General features: G+C 42.7%; 2 protein-coding genes and 1 long non-coding RNA gene across 3 annotated transcripts; 2 read left to right on the plus strand and 1 right to left on the minus strand.

Moving 5' to 3' along the window:
* The first annotated feature begins 405 nt into the window (after window positions 1–405).
* On the plus strand, window positions 406–5,141 carry LOC125974724 (uncharacterized). Its single transcript, XR_007483709.2, has 4 exons — window positions 406–554; window positions 672–784; window positions 878–981; window positions 5,049–5,141. It is a non-coding gene; the product is annotated as an uncharacterized lncRNA (long non-coding RNA).
* cpne4a (copine IVa) lies at window positions 4,128–16,208 on the minus strand. The gene is made up of 16 exons (XM_049729357.2): window positions 15,659–16,208; window positions 13,799–13,989; window positions 13,308–13,490; window positions 13,154–13,225; window positions 12,754–12,828; window positions 12,359–12,442; window positions 12,177–12,266; window positions 11,445–11,543; window positions 9,679–9,765; window positions 8,829–8,888; window positions 8,198–8,331; window positions 8,076–8,130; window positions 7,762–7,813; window positions 6,794–6,927; window positions 6,446–6,682; window positions 4,128–6,072 (listed from the first exon to the last, which is right to left on the minus strand). The coding sequence occupies exons 2-16, from the start codon at window positions 13,967–13,969 to the stop codon at window positions 5,944–5,946; spliced, it is 1,662 nt and encodes a 553-aa protein (XP_049585314.1). The 5' UTR covers window positions 13,970–13,989; window positions 15,659–16,208; the 3' UTR covers window positions 4,128–5,943.
* An 88-nt stretch (window positions 16,209–16,296) lies between these two features.
* On the plus strand, window positions 16,297–20,051 carry cmtm6 (CKLF-like MARVEL transmembrane domain containing 6). Its single transcript, XM_049729473.2, has 5 exons — window positions 16,297–16,438; window positions 17,345–17,484; window positions 17,910–18,086; window positions 18,300–18,398; window positions 18,675–20,051. The coding sequence occupies exons 2-5, from the start codon at window positions 17,368–17,370 to the stop codon at window positions 18,858–18,860; spliced, it is 579 nt and encodes a 192-aa protein (XP_049585430.1). The 5' UTR covers window positions 16,297–16,438; window positions 17,345–17,367; the 3' UTR covers window positions 18,861–20,051.
* The last annotated feature ends 90 nt before the right edge of the window (window positions 20,052–20,141 follow it).

Consider the following 20,141-nt stretch of genomic DNA (forward strand, 5'->3'; position numbering starts at 1 on the left):
TCCATTTTAAGGAATGTGCAAAAATTGGACTGGATTATCTTACTCTTTTCTCACACTCCATTAAAACTAACATATTTATTTAGTAAAAAGTAGCCATGGGACAATTGTACACGAGGAAATGAGATGACACGAATTATTGTGCAGTGATAGAAGTGATTTTTTTTTGTGTGAAAAAAAATACTTGATTTGTGTACTTTCACATTCTGACCGCTAGGTGTCAGTGTTACACAGCTTATAAGTAAACGCATTGATTTCGCGGTCAGATAATATCCGATGGCTCAGCTCGTGTCAGAACAAATTCAACTACTTTTAACTCTTTGCTGACTGTTGAATCAGTTGTCAAAGAAGTAATGTTTTGCATAAGTATTAACTCATTGGAATTTTTTTTCTGTCCTCTTTATACACACTTACACAAGCAGGTAAAGACAATTAACAAACACAAGCCTTGAAGTCTTGACGTGGTGGAGCAATGGGCCTGTCACCAGGAATCAAACCTGCACAGAAATTTCACCAGGCTGTTGCCATGGCAACATGTTGTGATCGCCAAATAGGAAGTAGGTAAACAGCGATAGCGGGAACCTGGAGCAATCTGACAGGTCAAACATTGATATAACACTTTCTCATTAAAGTTTTTGAAAAAAAAAAAAAAAGTGACATCTCCTGTCAATCAGGAAGCATATCCATGACAACCAAGCCAAGTGGGTCCTGTCCCTTCACCTGACCTCGCCATCCCTGAAATTCAGCTCCCTGATTGGCTGCTCATCCTCCAGTGCATATTTGACAGGTGAGGAAATAGTTGCCATGGCAACACACACTCCCATATGAATCTGCGTAACAATTGTTACAATTGTTTATTGTTCTGCTTTTAACATCACAGTGTGAACATCATGGTCTTCATGTGTGGGCATCTCATGTGTTCTGGAGATACCAGGTGTTTGGTCCTATGCCAGCAGCACACACCTTGTCAAGAAGAGTCCAACGGTTAGTTTCTCGCTGATTCTTAATGAGGGGAAAAAAATCCACGAGCGCAGATACCATACACGCACACACACAGGTGAGACGTAATTAGAGAAGGATGATGATGATGAAGAGATGAACGCTTTTGCTTGTTAGCCTCAGTGTGAAAAAGTTGTGACGTGTGTTAGTGGATCATTAGTGCCTTCGACTCGCTAATTAACACGTGAAGTTTGACAGCTTCGGCCTTCTGCCAAGTCCAAAGTCACGTCATCATCTGCTAGCATGCTATGCAGGCATGAACAAATTTCCACGGACACGGCATCAGAATCTTTAGAACGGGGGTGTCAAACTACATTTGGTTTCCCTCAGAGGGTCGTTATGACTACGTAGTTTTAAAAATCAGAATAGAGGAAAAAAATGTTTGGCTACTATTCAATTTAATTTAGAGCAAGGTTACAGGAAGAAATATGTTCTGGTTATTCAAATTGAAGTCGAAACACATGCTTTTCCTTCACGGGCCTCAAATAACGATATGACGGGCCAAATCTGGCCCCCGAGCCTGAGTTTTGGAACCAATAAAGGTATCAGAACAATGAGGGCCATCTGACATATCTCGAACTAGAACTTTTGCATATGTTGCAATTTTCACATTCAACTTTGAACACGAGTCACAAACGTGTTGCTCACGTCGTAAATGTTCCACGAGTAGGTTCGCTGCAGGAGGTTGGTAAATGTGAAGCACCGGCCAGTGTGAGAACTATCGGAATCTGGTTTTGGTGGGGCTGCGTTTCCATGGTAACCATAGCGCTAGCATTATGCTGATGGGATTTTAACAACATCCCAGCAGGGCGGAGTTAAAGCCAGCTGGAAACAGACGGTGGGGAAAAAAAGATGTTAAATATGTCACATCATCATGACTCTTGTTTTTCGATATGGAGTCATAACCAAGATGTTGGCCTCATATACTTACTTGATGGCATGATGTCATTCATTGCGTGTGTGTGTGTGTGTGTGTGTGTGTGTGTGTGTGTGTGTGTGGTGGTATTAGCCTGTATTAGCATGAGGCAAAGCCTTTGAGTCTCTTGAGTCTGTTTCTGTTTGTTTTAATGTAATGAGCTCGGTGCGTGTTCATCATTGGCTCCGTCGTGGACACACATACACTCACTCACATGCGTGCACGCACACGCACACACACACACACACACACACACACACACACACACACACACACACACACACACACACTTCTATCTGCTATGCTAATTATGAACAAGTGGAATGCCACTGGATGTTTTTTGTTATACTTAAAAGAAGCTATACGACTGTGTACTTGGATTGTCCATCTGTTCGTTCATCTGTCTGTCTGTCTGTCTGTCTGTCTGTCTGTCTGTCTGTCTGTCTGTCTGTCTGTCTGTCTGTCTGTCTGTCTGTCAAGCGGTAGTTGCTGTTAGTTGTTTACGATATAAAAGAAAGGAAGGAACAACTACATTGATGTTTTAGTAATGTTTTTCCAGCTTTTCAGATTGGTCAGACAGCAAACAGAGTGGAAAAGAGGCTCCACTTCCGTTGTCATAGCAACAGCATCAGTCTCACACACACACACACACACAGTACACAGTACACACACACATGCACACACAGTTATAGAGTGAGGGTGCTAGGGTTTGCAATAATTAAAGTGTGTGAAGCAATATTAAAGAGGAGGCATTTAGTCGAGTGTCTCTTCTCCTCACTTTCCCAGCCACCCCATTTGGGTGGAGGACATTCCATGATCTCGTGTCATTAATCACAACTAGCGACCAAGAGGAGCTTCTTACGTTTCCCAATCAGATGGATGACTCGCTCCGATAGTCTTCAGAGCGGTTTGAGTTAGCGGTGCTTTTGGGAATCAATACGTTTTTACTTACTGTACTATTCGCTCTCATGCTCCCGATGGCGCCTGAAAACTTTCAGGGGTGAAAGTTCTCACGGCTTACAAATATAGTGGGCGACTCACGCAATTGGTGGACCTTTTTTTTTTTTTTTAATCTAGTTTTTTTTCTTGCGTTTCAGTTTGTCCCCTCCTGGAATTTCTGACCGTTTGTTGCGAGGTCAAGCCAAGACTTGAGGCCCTTTTGAAACAAATGAGAACAGCCACTTTTAAACGTTTTATCAAGTCAAACAGGAAGTGGACGTCAATGATTCGGTTTTGATGCTGGCCGCTTGCCGCCACTTGCATCAGCGCTGATCCAGACAGAAGCAATATGCCCCAGAGAGAGATTGGCTTCAGAGTAAGAGAAGAAGAAAATTCTTCAGACATATTTCGTCCCTTAACCGTGACGGAAAAGTTCTACCGAACCCCCCGGGTTGAGGTGACCTCGATCGGATGACGCTTCAAAAAAAAAAAAAACACTTTCTCTTATCACATCTAGACATTTTACTAGGAACACCAGCTCATCATGTCTTCAGAATATATATTATAATATATTAATCGTAAAAAATTCACGTAAATATACTTTGTGTGACTATTTCCCATGTGAAATGTTGCGTCCCTAATGAAGTGTCCTGTGAAGTGACCCACATGGCGATACCACATTTTAGCGGGAACATGCCCGGTGGCCATGTTGCGTTCTGGTTTTGATGAGTAGTTTAAAAAAAAAAAAAAAAAAAAAGACATCAGGTCCAATTAACTTAATGACACCCCAATCAAGTCAATTAATCAGGTTGTCTTTTTTATTCGTGACAGCACCAAAACCCCATTTCTTTTATGTTTGTGTGTGATAAGCTTTTTTTTTTCTTTTTCAAAAGCCGCTATTATCGGAAATCTATTTTTTTTAAAAACTGTAAAATCACATGACTGGCTTTCTCACATAGTGTCGATTTTATGTAGTGAAAGTCGTATCAAGGTAGTTTTAACATCCGTAGTGTTTGTGACCTTGCTGCCGGCATGGTACTGTTTGCGCGTCTGCTGTCAGCCAATTAAATTTCAGGTATGTGGCGAGGTAGGAAGACAGGATGATGGATGCGTCCTACTGTAAGAGATGAACTTTGAACGCTGCATATATCCATTTGAGGACTGTGAAGTGCTGCTAGTTCAAAAGCACGCTTAAGTGTTAAACAAACTCTCTCGCTGTAGTATGAAAGGGCCAGCTGAGAAACATCACAAACTGGAAATAAGACGTAGACTTCGCTTGATCTTGACAGTAATAAAAGTTTAATTGTTATCGTCAGGTAACATGACCCATCCGCCATCTTGTATCAAACAGTCACACATCAAGAAGGACGAAAGGCTTCTAAATGCCCGTCAGGAAGACAAGAGATCCAAACACATCAAAATGGAAGCAAACACATTGTAACAACATTTTGTCTAGATTAAGAAAATTGTGCTTGGATGTCTACATTTGTCATGCTAGCAAAACGCTGCTAGCAGACATGTAGCATAGGATAAAATATTTAGCTAAAGCATAAAATGCTAACGGATGTTTTGACCCAGCATGCTAGCTAATATAATGACATAACATGTTAGCATCCAAAATGTTGGATTGTAAAAAAACAAACAAAAAACATATTGTGTGTGCTAGCAAAATTGCTAGCACATACAACATGTTACCATCATAGAGTCCGAGAGGTCATTTATACCATTTATACGAAAATACTAGAGGGTATGTTTTCCCAGCACTCACTATGGGTATGTTACATCACAACACATTAGAAGATATTTCATAAAAGGCTAGTAGGATATGTTTTGAGCTAGCATATTAATAGACATTTTATCATAAAATCTGAAATATGATATGTTAAATCATAACATGTTAGCAGCTATTTTTGTCACAATATGTCAGCGGCTATGTCGTGATCTACCACGCTAATTGGTGTTTTATCATAGTATGCTTGCAAATATGCTGTGACATGGCGCGCTTGCACTTCTTATCGTCAAATGCTTCGGATAAATATGGACAGATCACTAGTAGACACTACATAAAGTGCTAGCAAATATGTTTCGTGCTAGCATGCTAGCAAATATGTCATAACAAACAAACGCGTTACATAAAATTTGCAACAGGCGGTGACCGATATCTGTTTAATCAATGTATTATGTCATGTCATTCCAGCTACCGATACTTTTGTGGCTGTTCTATCAGGATGAAAATGACATACTACATGCTGATGGAGCGTTTTGCTGATCTCCTATGCGCATTAAAATGCAATGTCTGTAAGTACTGTAAATACTTGTATACAGTCAATTTATGTTTTTATTAATTCTTTGTGTGATTGATTAGTGTGTCGCCACCAAAATGTCGGCCTATACATTTATTTGCTATTTGAATGCTAAGATAACTTCTTGCATTACTTGAGTTCATGCATATATTGACTTTACGCATTTACGATATAAACGATATCATTCAGTGCAGTAATTAGGTATATTTTTCCTGTTGAAGGCAGTGCAGGTAACATAGCTAATACCTACGTATATTTTTCAATTTCAGTCAACTTGTACTGGTATCAGTGTGAAAAAATGTGGTATTGAATAGTTCTCCATAAAATGATGGTGGACATGTTTTGACATAACATGCTAGCAGACATTAGGCCCACATCATATTGCGGTGGTGGCAGACATTTTGTAAAATGTTAGTAGGATATGTTTTGACCTAGCATGCTAGCTGATATGTTACTACATGCAAAAACAACACAAACTCATGCACGATGTTTTGGCGCCCCGAGCTACAGGAAATTAGACAAAAGTGTCCAAACATAAACTGTGGACTTGTCATCGCGTGCACTAAACTTCCAGACAACACGGCAACGTGCTCGTTCACAGTGCAACATTTTCCTCTGGCTGGCATGCACGAAAAATGCTAAGATGCTACAGCTAGCTAGTATTCATTTGAGTGAAAAGAAGTGTGTGCTAGAGGTTTTTAGCTATTGTTAGCAGTCCATAGTTGTCATTAAGGGTCATTCGCGGTCATTAGTTGTGCTTTTCAGATATGCGGTAGCGGGCCGAGCCCCTCATGGTCCAAAGGTTCTGGAGGTGTACTGGCTGGCCACTTTGGGTTTGATGCCTCTGCTGTTGTAGTAGTCGACCACCTGGTTGGGAACCTCGGCTAGCACGCTCTTAGCAAGCGCTGCCGGCGATGCCTGGGGGTGAGAAACAAGACAGGAAGACAAGAAAACAAACCTGAGTTATTATTGTTTACCATCAAATGTGTACCCACCCAAAAAATTGGTCTGTTCTAAGTGACTGGGGGTGCGAAGAAGCAGTCGATTGATGGTCAGCAAAATATCCAAGTAGAGTTTCTTATTAGTTTCCTCATTATTTCTTCGTCCTCATTAGCATCATTTCCACCATTGTTCTCATCAACCTCAACATCATTCTCGAATATTCTCCTTCTCATCAGTGTTCTCATCATCCTGATCACCCTCATTTGCATTATCATCATCCTGGCTCTACAGATGATCATTATTTATGATCATTTTCATCATCGTCTTTATGTTGTCATGTGACACTCACATGCTTGAAGTTCCTGAACGGCACAAACTGTACGATATCTCTGAGCACGGGCTCCCCTCTGGGCGACCTGAGGATCCCGTCATCTCCATCTAGCATTTGCATGTCTCCAAAGTCTGCATTTCCCACTCCCACGATGATGACGGACATGGGAAGGTGAGACGCCTGCACGATGGCCTCACGTGTGTCCGCCATGTCCGTGATCACGCCGTCCGTCAGGATCAAAAGGATGAAATATTGCTAACAATAACAACAAAAGAACACGCCTCAGGCTAACTGTTGAAATATTTAGTGGATGGGCTATAAAAGTTAATGCATGTTAGCTGACAAGCTAGCCGTCATGTTTTATACCATGGCCTCTTTGGTGTGAACCTCTTGCGAGGCAGAGTTGGCCACTTTGTGTATGATGGGAGCAATGTTGGTAGGTCCGTAGAGTTGAAGTTTGGGAAGGCAGGCCTGGTAGGCTTCCACCACGCCCTGGATACCTGAATGAGAAGAACATGAGAAGCGCATGTTCATCATTTCCTCATAACCCCATCTCACTTGTTCACAGCGTGAATGAATGATGCCGCTCTGTCAAGCTAAGTGAGAGGCGGACCGTGTCCTTGTGTGCCGCGGGGCGTCTCTGAAGTGAGGGAACGGTCACCGAGGGAACACTCGCTGTGTTAATTAATGCATCGCTACGTGACCTTTAGCTGCATTAGCCATTAGCATGGTGACAGCTCTGACAACCTCATATTATCACTGAGGCATAAAACTCATCCATAACAAAACAAGTCTAAAAATATCATGACCACTCTCATTATGATTCTCACCCTCATGCTCATAGTTCTCCACACCAATCTCTGTATTGTTAACATCTTCATCATCATCACATTTTTCTCATCATTATTGTCATTCTCACATCATCTGTCTCGTTACCATCAACATCATTCTTTTCATTTACGTTCCCTTTGTCATACTTCTCATCATTCTCATCAAATGATCACGGTTCTCATCAGTTATTCTCATCATTATCACGATCCTGCTCATCATTATGTCATCCTCAACACATTGTCATGATCATCATTGTGCCTTGGGGTCAGCATCATCATTGTCCTCATTCTCAATGATCATACACTACATCACAATTTATTATGACTCTCATCCTCATCATAATCATCATCATCCTTCTTCCTGATGATTCCAATTATCCTCCTCATCATCAGTATCACATCCTCATCATTCTCATCCTCATGACACATTGTTCGGTCACCTTTCTATGGGTTGAGAGTTCTTTCTTTCTTTTTCTAAATGAGTGAAGGAACTTCAAAGCCTACCTGCACACTCGGGGTTCTCCTCGTTAAAATTCACCGCAAAGTCATGGGAGACCTGAGGGGGAAAAGGAGGTAGAGGAGAAGTAAGGTGATTGGATGGACAGAAAGACTCTTTGATGTCTGCTTCAACTAAAAAAAAAAAAAAGAAATCAAACGTCAATGTCAACATTACTTTGTCAACTTTTTTCATAGAAACAATATTTGCCCAAATATCTGTTGTTGCTTCGTTTGAAGCTTTATACTGATCGTGACATCACTGCTAATGTACATTAGCCTGTCAATGGCATTTAGCATTATCTTAGCATTAGCAGACTTACCTTGTAGTCCGGCGGGATACGAGCTCCAAAGCCGAACGCTGGGAACATTTTGTCACTGAAACAAAAACAAGACAAGAGTTGGGTTGACTTTTGGTTTTCGGTTTCCACCTCGGAGCGCCTACCTGTCGTAGTCCTGGCAGATCTCGCCCACAGCGACCAGCGCCTTTAGGTACTCGTTGGGTCGGTACGGGTGGATGTAGTGCAAAGAGCAGCTGTTGCGAGGGTCGCCATTGGACGCCGTGAAGTCGATGGCCACCTGACAATCACAGATTGAGATGTGTGATGTCACATGCAATGTGACATGAGGCGTGATCCGAGCAGAACCCCTGATTTTGATGATCAAGATCCTAACGGGACTTGTAGTCTTTGAATTGCTATCTGCTTTATTTTGAAATACCTTCCGCCCTCAGCCAATCGTCTAACTGAATCTGTCCGTGCTTCCTGTTTGCCGCGTTGCCGTGACGACACAAGGCATTGGCCATCCTTGATGCTATGATGTGCCAGCATCAGTGTGACCGGCGGGACCGGTGCAACCACACTCGGGGTCTGTCGTGGTCGCTAAGTGGGACATCGGGGCGGCAGGTTGCTGTTGCCGTGGTTACCGTTTCCGTGGCAACGTCATCAGGACCACTCTGAGAACCCGGGCGCCGTTTACTCTTGATGGAATAAGAAGCAGGACGATGACCTGGATGCGACTTGTGGTGTGCGTGTGCGGGTGCATGTGTGTGTGTGTGCGTGCGTGCGCGCCCTCACAGTAAATTGGATCTGGCATCCTCCCATAATGTAATCTAGGAAAGAATGCATCTTGATAATCTGCAAATACAAAAAAGAATATCATGTTAAAAAAAAAAAAATGAAATTTCATCGTCATGCGATTCTTTCGTCAGTGGATTCGTTTGACGAGGATGTACACGCTTCACACACACATCACTTCACGCACACGCCTCATGCACATGCCTGTTCTGGGATTTCTCTTCCACTCGTTCTATATTTAAGTGACTTCTGACCTCTGTGCAAGTCACTTTTGTGTAAATGTTATGACAAAATGGGCATGAAAAAAAGGACAATGGAAAGAAAGAGGACCAGTGATTCCATGGGGGGGGGGCCCATAGCACCCTGACTGCTCTGACATGTTCGGATGGACCCGAGCTGGGAGGAAGGGAATAGGGGAACAAAGAAACAAGGAAAAGAGGGAAAGAATGGAAGTAGGAAAGATCAAGTCCATGTTATCATGAAGGGAGAAGAAAACAAGGAACGGAATTAAAGTACACGTGAAAAAAAGTGGTTTGGAGAAGAACGAAAGAAAAAAAAGAAATTAGGCCCTATAGAATCTAAAACCTAAAGAAAAGCTACATTAGCATTAAAAATCCCTAATGAAGTTTTCTGTTGTGGGCCTCATTAAGGTCAGCGGCTGCTCTCATTCTGTCTGTTGACTCCGCCCACGCGGCGCCGGCTCATCCATCACGTTTATTCACCTGCTCATTTAGAGCGCCAAGCATTCAAGTTCACGTTCACACCGAGCCACGATCGTCAGGACACATAGAGACGGATAATGGACTCGTCGCCTGTCAGTGACATAAAGAGGAATAGGAAGAAGGTTGACCTTGCACTGGCTGAGGATGACAATGCCAGAGTTCTTGTAACCCTTCTTCTTCACTTTGTATTTGGAGTTGATACACGGCCACTGCACCTACACGCACGCACACGTATCACATGACCTTTTTGCTAACCAGAAATAAAAGCTCCCGCTTCCAGCCGAATGTGTGTGTGCGTGTGTGTGTGTGTGTGTCCATCACTCAGTGTTTCGTTTTGTCATGTGTGCCCGCCATTGTGTGTCACTAACGCGTCTGTCACCGAGCCAACTAAACACGCCGTGAGGTAGACGGGAGAAGGCAAACAAATAAGACAAGGAGGAAGATGGCCAACCAATTAACAATTGAGAAAGAGAAGAGGAAAGTGGGAGTAGAGAAGGACGAAGATCGAGTGAGAGGAAGGAGCGAGACGAAGAGGAGGAGGAGATTGAAATGAAGGAAGAGGGAGAAGGACGACGGAAAAAAGAGGAATAAATCGCAATTTACAACTGACTCACTTCTGGGTTACATTGAGTTACTTGGATAGTGCTTTTATTGCGAAATGTATTCTACTCGTATGCTATTATATTTGCCAGGCAGAAGCTATATCGTATGTAGCTCGCTGAGCTTTTTTTGTGGCTAATTGTTAGCATGCTAACTTGTACGTGACGTTCTTTGCGTAGCTACAAGCTCGCTAATTCTGATTGTTGAATCTAATTAGGCTAGCTTGTTTTGATCGTTTAGGATGTCATGTTTTTTGTCATTCTGTCAACACATTTGTTAGCTTTAATGAGCATCCACTCCCTTCCTGTATGGCAGATTTGAGAGTGTGTGTGTGTGTGAAGGCGGTGGGGTTACTGTTACTAGCAAATTGGCACTTCCTCTCTCTTGCTAGAAGCTTCAATTAGCGGCTCGGGTTTCGCTCATTCAGCATCATCTGAGCTACTTTAGCCTGCTAGCGGCCGCAAGGCTTCAACACTTTTACAAGGTTAGCATGGCATCAAAAGGAAGAAACACTGCAGGATTCTCATTGTCTAAATGTCTCATTTCGACATAGCTTTCAAGTCTCATCTTGTCTCATGGCCTCATTACTTCATGGTGTCATACTCTCATTGCTGAGATCCAAACTGTAGTCTCATGGCTTTTGATCATGGCCTCATAGTATTACAATCTCATTCAATGTCTCATGGTCTCATTGTTTCATAGCCTAATGGTCTCATAGCCTGGCAGCTTTGTAATCTCATGACCTCAGAGCCTCTCATGGCCTCATAGAGTTGCGCAGGTGTCAGTGTATAGCTGTCAGTGTGTAGTTGTGTGACTCGCTGATCCGTTAAATTGCTTCTGCAGCTCAAGTTGAAGACGGATCACAAGTTTTCACGCTTTGGACTCGCTGGGATTTTTTTTTGGGTCTCCTCTAAGAGCTTTTTTTTTTTTTGTCTTTCACGGCGCAGCAAAAAGTTCGGAACAGACGACCCGCAGCACTCGTAGGAATTATTCCGTGTTCTCCGGAGACAGAAAACATCTGCTCTTCTTCAACGATGTCACTTTGCTCGCTTGTCGCGTCTGCTGCTCAAATATACGCATGCCACCTGCGACGTAACTTGCTTCATTCATGAGTGAAATCCACCCAGAACAACCATTTAACACTACACGTGAAAGGCTAATTAAAATACAAATGTATTTACCTTAAAAGTTCAATACAAATGAATTGTACTTGGCCAGTGCGTACCACAAGAGGGCGCTAGCGTGACTTTAAGGATCGCCGTTTTAAAGCATAGGTGCGAGTGATTTGGGGTACCTGTCGTCCTTCGATGGCACCCCGCATCTCTTGGAAGGTGGCCTCGAACTCCCCGATGTAGTCGTGCTTCCCGTTGGAGTCCCAGTCCCACACTGTGCACTGAGGGGTCACAAACACAATTAGCGTCTCGCTAACTATCATTAGCAGGTTAGCTTCAGGTTAGCAACAACATTTTTGTGTTTTGACTTTGTTTCATTAATGCCATGATAAGAAAAAAAAAGTGTGAAGAACATACTCCCGTTTGAGTACGCAAGCGGCGTCATGTGTTAACGAGCTGTCAATGTGACGAGGACATCAAGCGAGTCAATTAGCCAGCAGCCCCGGCCGGCGTGCACTCCTTTCCTCCTCTCCTGTTTCTTTTTCCCCTTACTAATCCGCTCGACTGTCTTCAAATGTCACATTTGCTCACTTCCACTTTTCACACACTCAATCGTCAATCCATCGGTAAAAGTGCTAAAAATAAATGTTAGCGTATCCATGGCTACCATACAAACTCCACTGGGGATTCTTTTGGGTTGTTTGCGAAACATCAATGATTAAAAACACTTTGTTTGCGTTATTATATTAAAAAAAACACTCCCTACAATTCTATAGGAAATTAAAAATAACCCATATGACACGTTATGACGTCACCAGGCAGACATAAAGTTTTTACGAGGAGCTTATGTGTGTTAGTGAGTGTCTCTTTTTCTTGTGTATGTTTGACATTTGTGTGTGTTTGTGTGTGTGTACCTGCAGCTTACGCTCGTGGTCTCCGTTACAGAGTGAGTTGAGGGAGACTTTGAATGTTTTCCATACTGGATTCAAATTGTTCATCACCGTCTGATAGCAGCAACACAGCACAACAATAACCAAAACACACATTATGAGTGAGGTGTGTGTGTGTGTGTATGTGTGTTAATATAATGTGCTACCTCTGTCCTGTAGACCAGCTGCAGTGTGGCGTCCTCATTCATACGATAGATTTCCAGGAACGGATCTGACTTACTGAAGAAGTCCTAAATGGGGGGGGGGGGGGGGGGGGGGGGGGAGTCTGTGTGAGCATTTTATTTGCGTGTTTGTGCGCATTTCATTGTACAAATGTGTCGAGGGGGGGGGAATTGGGTTGTGTGCGTGACGGTATTTTAATGTGTGAGTGAAAACATTTCACTTCTGTGTGTGTGTGTGTGTGTGAGAGCATTTATAGTTTTGTGTAATCCTTAATTATATCCCTGAATGCCCCTCAAATGTTTGTTTGTCGTGCGTATGTGTGTGTGTTTATAAATCATAAAGTGTGTGTGTGTGTATGCCCATGTGCATCTGTAACCACCTTATCATCCAGCTTCCTCGCACTAAAGGAAAGCTCGATGTAGTCGTCATTCCCAGTCAGCTCCTCTGCTGTGATCTGAACACACACACACACACGCACACACGCACACACACATTCTTGTGATGAGGGGCTCATTATGTTGGAACTATATGCCAAGTAACAAACCATGCAGAGAACTAGCTGCTACCCATAATCAAATTCATTATCGTCAAAATCTTCCTCTTCATCATCATCAACAAAATGGTCATCATCTTCAGCATCATCATCTTCAAAATCCTTTTCTTTGTCAACTTGTTATTATCATCATTATCATCATCTTTGTCATGGTTATCATCGCCATCATCTTCATCATCATCTTCATCACCCTCAAATCAAGAATTCACCATTAAAAGACATTCACCGTGATGATGGTTTTTCCCACGTTGCCTCCTGGCCTCAGCAGAGCTTTGGAGAGTTTCCTCTGAGAAATGATCTACACACATTAGCATTAGCATAATCATTAGCATCTGTTGTGTTGGGATTGATCCAACAAGAACAAGGAGCCGAGCGGCTACCTGTCCCAGCGTGCACTCCACGGCGCCCAGGAAGTCGGCGTCCTTCACACCGTTGAAGTTGCTGTTGTTGATGTCGTACAGCTCGAAGCGCAAACGCTGCACCTCTTCAAAGTAAAAGTCCAGCGTGAAGACTTTGGAGTAGGACGGGTTCACGCAACTGCGCATCACCTCCGTGCGGTCCACCTGAGCGCCCGCCATGCACAAAAGACTTTGGCATTAAGTTAAAAAGAAGATAAAAATGATCAAATACATAAATAAGGAAAGAAAGAAATACAATTAAATTAAATAATAAATAAATGAAGAAATAAAACATGCACAAAACAATTCCAAATTGAGGCAAAAATAGTCTAAATTAAACAAGAAACTAGTTTAGAACCACGTCAAAAACAAGTTTAAAACAAATTAAAGAGTCAAAGAGTCCAAAATCAAGACAAAACTAAAAAAAGATAAAAAAAAAACATGTGCGTGATGCGGTTGCCATGGCGACGCACCTCCATCCACTGTCCGTGCGACTGCATGTTGAGCACGATGCACGGGTCGGGTTTGGAGAGGGCGTCGCGGTCGCTGATCCCTTTACACGTCAGTCTCAGCTCGACTTTGGTCAGGCACGGCGACTCCAGCAGACTCAACGAGTCGCACGCCGAATCGTAGATGTCGCCCATCGCGATGGTGGCCGGGAAGTCTACGTGGGAAAGGCACATATCATGTAAGCGATCTTCAGTGTGTGCGTGTTTGTGTGTGTGTGTGTGTATGGTGCAGGAAGTCATCCTCCTCCATTGACAACTTCCTGCCGCGTTGCAGCTCAGTTTACGCGAAACGTATCGCCGAACGCCATCGACTGATTTTAACCCTGAAACAATTTCTTCTTCAGTTATCTGTCACTCTTCCTCACTTTCCAAGACTTATTCATTCAAGAACTTTTCAATTTTTTTGGAAAGTTCATGTTTCCCGTGAAACACATGATGGAATGTTAAAATTAAAAAAAAAAAGAAAAGATGATGGCAATGGAAGTGCTTAAAAGCAGACAACTTCCTTGCCCTCAAGGCGAGCCCGGAGGACAAAAAGCTTCAAGGTAGTGAGGTTCACTAAAGTGTGTGTGCGAGTGTGAGCCGAGCAGGTGCACGCCACCAGCGTCGATGGCGGCCTGCCGAGGCTTTGCAGCGGCTGAGCAGTCAAGCGGCGGATGAACGCTCCCGCGGGCGGAGTGCTGACATCCTGCGGCGGATTAAAGAGCGTCGGTGACATCACACATGACATGGATAATTATCGGTGTCATTCAACAGCTCCCGAAAGGATTGCGGGTAAATGTTTGAGCTCGTCGCGCTTTGTAATCGCCAGGACAAAATGTCATAGTGCGTCGACTAATCACAACAAAAGATTAATTGCCGATTTAATTGTATTCCCAACAATCGTGTCGAAAATAATAGTAGGAAGTCGCCATAGTTGCTAGTCGGAGTTCAGACAGCTCGTTAGCTTCCGTTACCAACTTAGTAAAGTTAGTTTACTAAGTTAGCCTTCATCGTGTAGTTCTCTCGCAGACTGACGGGCCAATTTTTTTTGTTTTGTTTATTAACCAGCTGTAATATTTGGTCACGTGAAAGACGCCATAGACAGCAAAGACGTGAAAAGGAAAGGTCGCGTGAAAACGAAAGGTCACGTGAAAGCTTGAGAGAAACATAACATCTCTGGCCATGTGAAAAAAAAACACGTGAATTCAATCGAGCTGAAAAACAGAAGCAGAAACTTGAGACGACCAAACCATATTGCCTTTGCCCCCATGAGGATGATGAGGATGATGAAGATGTAGCCTTAGCTGCATATCAAGCGTATCAAATAAATGCTCAAAAACGGCTTTATGGAAAGCCATCTTAAAAAATCACCATTGTGCACCAACACATTTTTCCTCTACTGTCTTCAACTCGTGACATTTCCGCACACAAAAATGTTCCAACTTTGGCATACTAGTAGTAGAATTACATGTTATTTTCTAGTGCAACACATTAGTTAACCAGTACGGTTGAATTGCATACCGGTAAGCTCAAAGCGGGACGAGTAATGGCTCAAATAATACGAGTCGGACACAGTCGGTCCACTTGTGCAGTGAATTGTTTCACTAGTGACGACAAAGAGCTTAATGGTGCGTGGACATTCCGCTTCATTTTGGAGGAAATGGAATAAATAACCAAATGCCTTTACATGCACATTCCACATGAATTCATTTATCAATACTGTACATGCCATAAGCACTGAGAGCAAAAGATTTTGATGTGAAGAAGATGATGAGGAAGATGGAGAAAGTGTAGGAATGTCAGGTGGAGTTTGGGCGTTTTTTTTTTTTTTTTTTCCTTTACCTTCAGCAGTCGGATCCGTGGGGAAAAAAAATGGAGGAAGGCGTCACAAAGTTTCGTCTTTTGGGATCTCAACTGACATCAGCGTTGCACACCTTCATCCTCTTCCTCCTCCTCTTCTTCTGCTTCTACAGCCTCTCGCCACCTCGCACGCGCCTTAAACGCGGGGAAAGCCCACCCTCACGCACGCACACGCGCGCGCGCGGAAGGGCTGTGCGGCTGCGGTGTGTGGACGCCCTCTAGCAGGCTGACACAGGAACTGCACCATCCTAACCTTGCCTCGTGCAGAATCATTCATTCGCGGATGATTTTATTTATTTATTTGTTATTGATTGGTGTATTTTTTAGTTTCTATTCGTTTTCTATTCGTGAAAAAAAAATACTTTTCCACACCTCCACAACAAGGCGCTCTAAAAATGCTGCTTCGGGGTGTAGACATGATGAGGGGTTGAACGACTTCAAATGTTTATCGTTGGTATAATAAATAAAAGCATGTAACTAATAAATGTGTATCAGTGTAATGTTATGCTTTTATTTTGAAATTTTCCCTGTGATGGTGAGATGACTGCAATCTGTGTTCATTTTTGAACGCACCTGAAGAATCCATCTCGTATTTATTCGTGAGAGTTACGCTGAAGAGTACCGGAAGTTGTGTTTGTGTTTCCGATATTTTCACGTTAAGCTTTGGCTCAAGTAAATTTCCCGGAAGTTCACTTCTCGTAAGATTTTTGTGGAAGACGGCAGGATTACTTGTTACTTGTTCCCCACTAAGAAACCTTAGCGGTAAGTCAAAGTCGTTGATTGAAATGAAACGTTTAGCGAAATTGTTCGTGCGAACATGTTGATCAGATTTATTCATGCGACTAAGTCGAGCGGTGCAAACGAAAGTTTCTTGCCAATTTCTGTTAAGAATTCTGCGACTTTCACTTTTGTGTTTATCTCACGTTTCACCTACACATTACGCATGAAAAAGTTCTTGGTGTGTTCGGCCTAATTCGTCCGACTGCAGGCTTGTTTTACACCCGCATGCCGACGTGATTTATCGATCCATTTAATTCAAATTTAGTGGTACGGTTGGTAATCTAAAGAGGAATTTTAATGAGAGAACAGTGGCAAGTCGGTCATCACCTTCGCTGTTTGTGTGAAAAGATCAATAATTCATATGAAGCAATGGAAAGCATGCAGCGTGTCACGGTCGCTTGTTGCGCAGTCAGACATCTTTAAGAATTCTGCACGTTTTGTTTTTGTCTTCATTTCACATCACCTTCAAATGATCTTCGCAATTGGGTGACTACTGCGTTGTTCGTCCATCCATCACATAATCTTGTTTTATAAATAATAAGCGAATGATGTCGTCATTCGCCTTCTCTCACGTGTACAGTGATTAATAGTCACATTTTGACATTAGCTTTTTTTTAGCATCACACTAACACGAGGAAAAAATCTGTATTGTGCTAAGAATGTAATCAAGAAAATCTCATTAATTGTAGAATCAGGTAAATCTTAGGTGACTATCACTTACGTGTTACATCAGCATCATCATCACGAGGAAAGAAAATATTTACAAAAGATGAGCAGACTATATCGGATGAAAGTGATGTGTGGTTCCTCTTTCGGGGGAAATTGTAGACAAAAAGGAAACATTTTGCTGGTCAATAGATGATGATGTGCGTATATGTGTACATGTAGGTGTGTCAGCTGTAAGCTTCATCATGGCCGCAGAAGAAGTTTATTCCTCAACAACGGTGCCAAACCCGAACGCCGTCTGTTGTCTGGTGCCGTCCCAATATCTGGACCGAGTACGCTTCATCGTCAAGGTCTTGGAAGTGGTGAGTTTTGACTTTAAGAAGATTCGGTGTATTGTGTTAGGACTCCAAGATGGTTGTGTGCAGCTTGAGAACTTTGACCAGGATTGTTGTCTTACGTGAGGACTTTGAGATGGTTCTGTGTAATATTGGAGCAATTCTGATTGGTTGAGCCAAGTGTGTGAGGACCTGTAGATGGTGGAGTGTCTACCAAATTGGTGGAGAAGCCATCAGAGAACACTCAAGTGCGGTTTTGATGGCCCTGGCCATGACTTGCCCTTCCTCCTGAGGCCTCTCGTCAGGAAGTCTCCAGTGGGAAGTGAAAGCGCTGCCGTTAGCACAAAGCTCCGTTAGCACATCGCCGCTGGACTATCGCAACGTTTAGCGCGGGAAAACACTCCAGCGATTCGACTCAAATTTGAATGATAAAAGTCGTCTCACCTGTCCAGCTGCTGTCACTGGTGGCGTTCATCCTGGAGGAGGTGGTGTCCGTCTGCATCAACTGCACAGCTCTGGAGTTCTTTGAGTTTGTCAGCTGCACGTCGTTCCTCTTCACCACGCTGCTCCTCATCCTCCTCTCCACCACGCTGCACCGCAGGGTGGGCATCACCTGCTGGTCCAGTCTGGTAAGCTGCGCGTTGTCGTGAATGCTTTTCAACATTTTGAAATGTGGCGTTGATGTTCAAACGTCACGTGACCACAACGAAGGCCTCCCTTTTCAGTACAGGAAGTCTTCGAGGACAAAATGCTGAGTTGGCAACTCCCCCGATGAAGCTTCTTATATTTTTATGGTGTGATATGAATGCTAATATCACAACTATGCATTCTGCTTCTTGCAGGACTTTGTGTACACGTTTCTGATCGCCATTTTTTTCATCATCGCCTCCATGACGTTTGCTGCCATCAACGGCGGCACTTCTCTGGAGAAAAGTGCTGTGGTATGCAAACATTTCCTTCCTTCCTTTCTTCCCTCCGCCTTCTTTCATCCCAACCTTGTTTCATTCCGTGCAATATCTTCACTCAGCGCCGTATTTCCTTTCTACTCCCTGCTTTCTTCTCTCATTCCCTTCTTCTTTCCTTCCCGATGTCCTTGTTTCCTTTCCTACCTCCTCCAAGCCCTTCCCTTTCCTTCTTTCATGTTTGACATCATGCTTTCCTATTTTCCACTTGTAATTCTTTCCTGATTTATTTTTACTAACTTTTCCCTTTGGCAGGCGTTTGGCTTCCTGGCGTCGTTTGCGTTCATGGTCGACCTTTTCCTATTTTGGAGGACGTACCGGTTTCCCTTTGGCAAAGGGAAGAAGGCGCCGCCGACTAACGGCATCCCACCGGCAGAAAATGACCAGGAGGCTCAGGCGGAAACAACAAAACTCAACAAGGATGCCACAGCAGTAGAATAATTTTTTTTGTTTGTTTCTGTGCTCTGTGGGCGCCATGAAAGGTCAAACATTTGACGTTTTAGGAGGTGCTCGCGTCTCCCACTTGCTGGCCCGATTTCCGCTCTTTGTACTACTGAGGCCAGGAAAACTCAGGAAATAAACAATCGCCTTTCCACTTAGAGGAGACATATGTTGTTGGGTTTTTTTTTTCTTTTTCACAATTCAAACTAGCCTCCGGTTGTCTTAGAAAGTTTTTCAAATGCTGGATGTATTGATGTCAGTAGGGCTGGAAACACTGTACCAACGCTGCAGCTCTGCTCATCTTTTGATTATGGTGGGGGCGGTGTCATAGTCACATCTTCAGGAAATAAATAAAAGATTTACTCGGTTGATTAATTTCAATCTTGATTGCTGGTCAGGCACTGCACACACAAAAAATATTTGCATACGCGATGTAATCAATTGTCCATAATATGTCCCCTTTAAGCAAGTTTGTAAATATTCTGAAGTTAGTTTATAGAAACGGAAAAGGTGATGTTGTACTTTATTTTTTTGTTCTTGTTGTTTCCTGTCGTCATACAATCAAACATCGCCAAGTGATAACAAGCAGATGATTTTTTTTTAAAATAATATTAACCACTAGGAAAAACTAAACTCCATTTTGTGTTACTAACAGTCGATTACAGAATATTGGTGTTTTTTTCTAAAGCTTTCTGTGATGCTTTGTTTAGATGAAATGTTAGAAACTTTGCTTACACTTTAAAAACTTGAAGCTTTCTGTCAAAAGGCTAAGATGCCTTCATCTTTTGTGGTATGCAAAATGAAAGTTTAAGCATGGATGTTTAAATTTTCCTCTTTCCACCCACTCTTTTTACCCTCTTGGCCACCACTCAAATGGTTAATGAGTAATAAATATTGTATTTGCAAGCATTTTTTATTAGTTCCATGTCTCAGGTGTCCACTCTTGGTTGATTCTGACAAATATATACTTGTTAACATTGAATTGTATGCCCAGAAAATTATGCAAATGATGAAACAACTCAATCAAAAGTGTTCAAACTAAAACCCAATTTTATTTTTAAAGCTAATATTGCGGGCTGAATGTATAGAAGTAATCCAGACATGTAGTAGATAAAATGACAGCTCACTTTATTCTATTTTCTTAGCATTGATCTTCGCAGATGTCTGTCATAATAAAAATGTCTTTCTTTCTTTCTTTTGTTTGAGTCATTTGTTTTCTTGAAGACAAAAAATAAAGACATTTTACAGTACGTCATCTTGATAAATCTAGCTTGATATTGT

Source organism: Syngnathus scovelli, chromosome 9, assembly GCF_024217435.2.
Source record: "Syngnathus scovelli strain Florida chromosome 9, RoL_Ssco_1.2, whole genome shotgun sequence".
Lineage (NCBI taxonomy): Eukaryota > Metazoa > Chordata > Actinopteri > Syngnathiformes > Syngnathidae > Syngnathus > Syngnathus scovelli.

Bases quoted from the DNA above. Each gene is read 5' to 3' on its own strand.
- cpne4a (XM_049729357.2), bottom strand. From the start codon at position 13,969: ATGGGCGACATCTACGATTCGGCGTGCGACTCGTTGAGTCTGCTGGAG. The intron at 12,829-13,153 runs GTGAATGTCTTT...GTGTGTGTTCAG, and splicing joins TGGGAAAAACCATCATCACG to ATCACAGCAGAGGAGCTGAC. The intron at 7,814-8,075 runs GTAAGTCTGCTA...TTTCCCCCTCAG, and splicing joins GTATCCCGCCGGACTACAAG to GTCTCCCATGACTTTGCGGT.
- cmtm6 (XM_049729473.2), top strand. From the start codon at position 17,368: ATGGCCGCAGAAGAAGTTTATTCCTCAACAACGGTGCCAAACCCGAAC. The intron at 18,087-18,299 runs GTAAGCTGCGCG...TGCTTCTTGCAG, and splicing joins TCACCTGCTGGTCCAGTCTG to GACTTTGTGTACACGTTTCT. The intron at 18,399-18,674 runs GTATGCAAACAT...TCCCTTTGGCAG, and splicing joins CTCTGGAGAAAAGTGCTGTG to GCGTTTGGCTTCCTGGCGTC.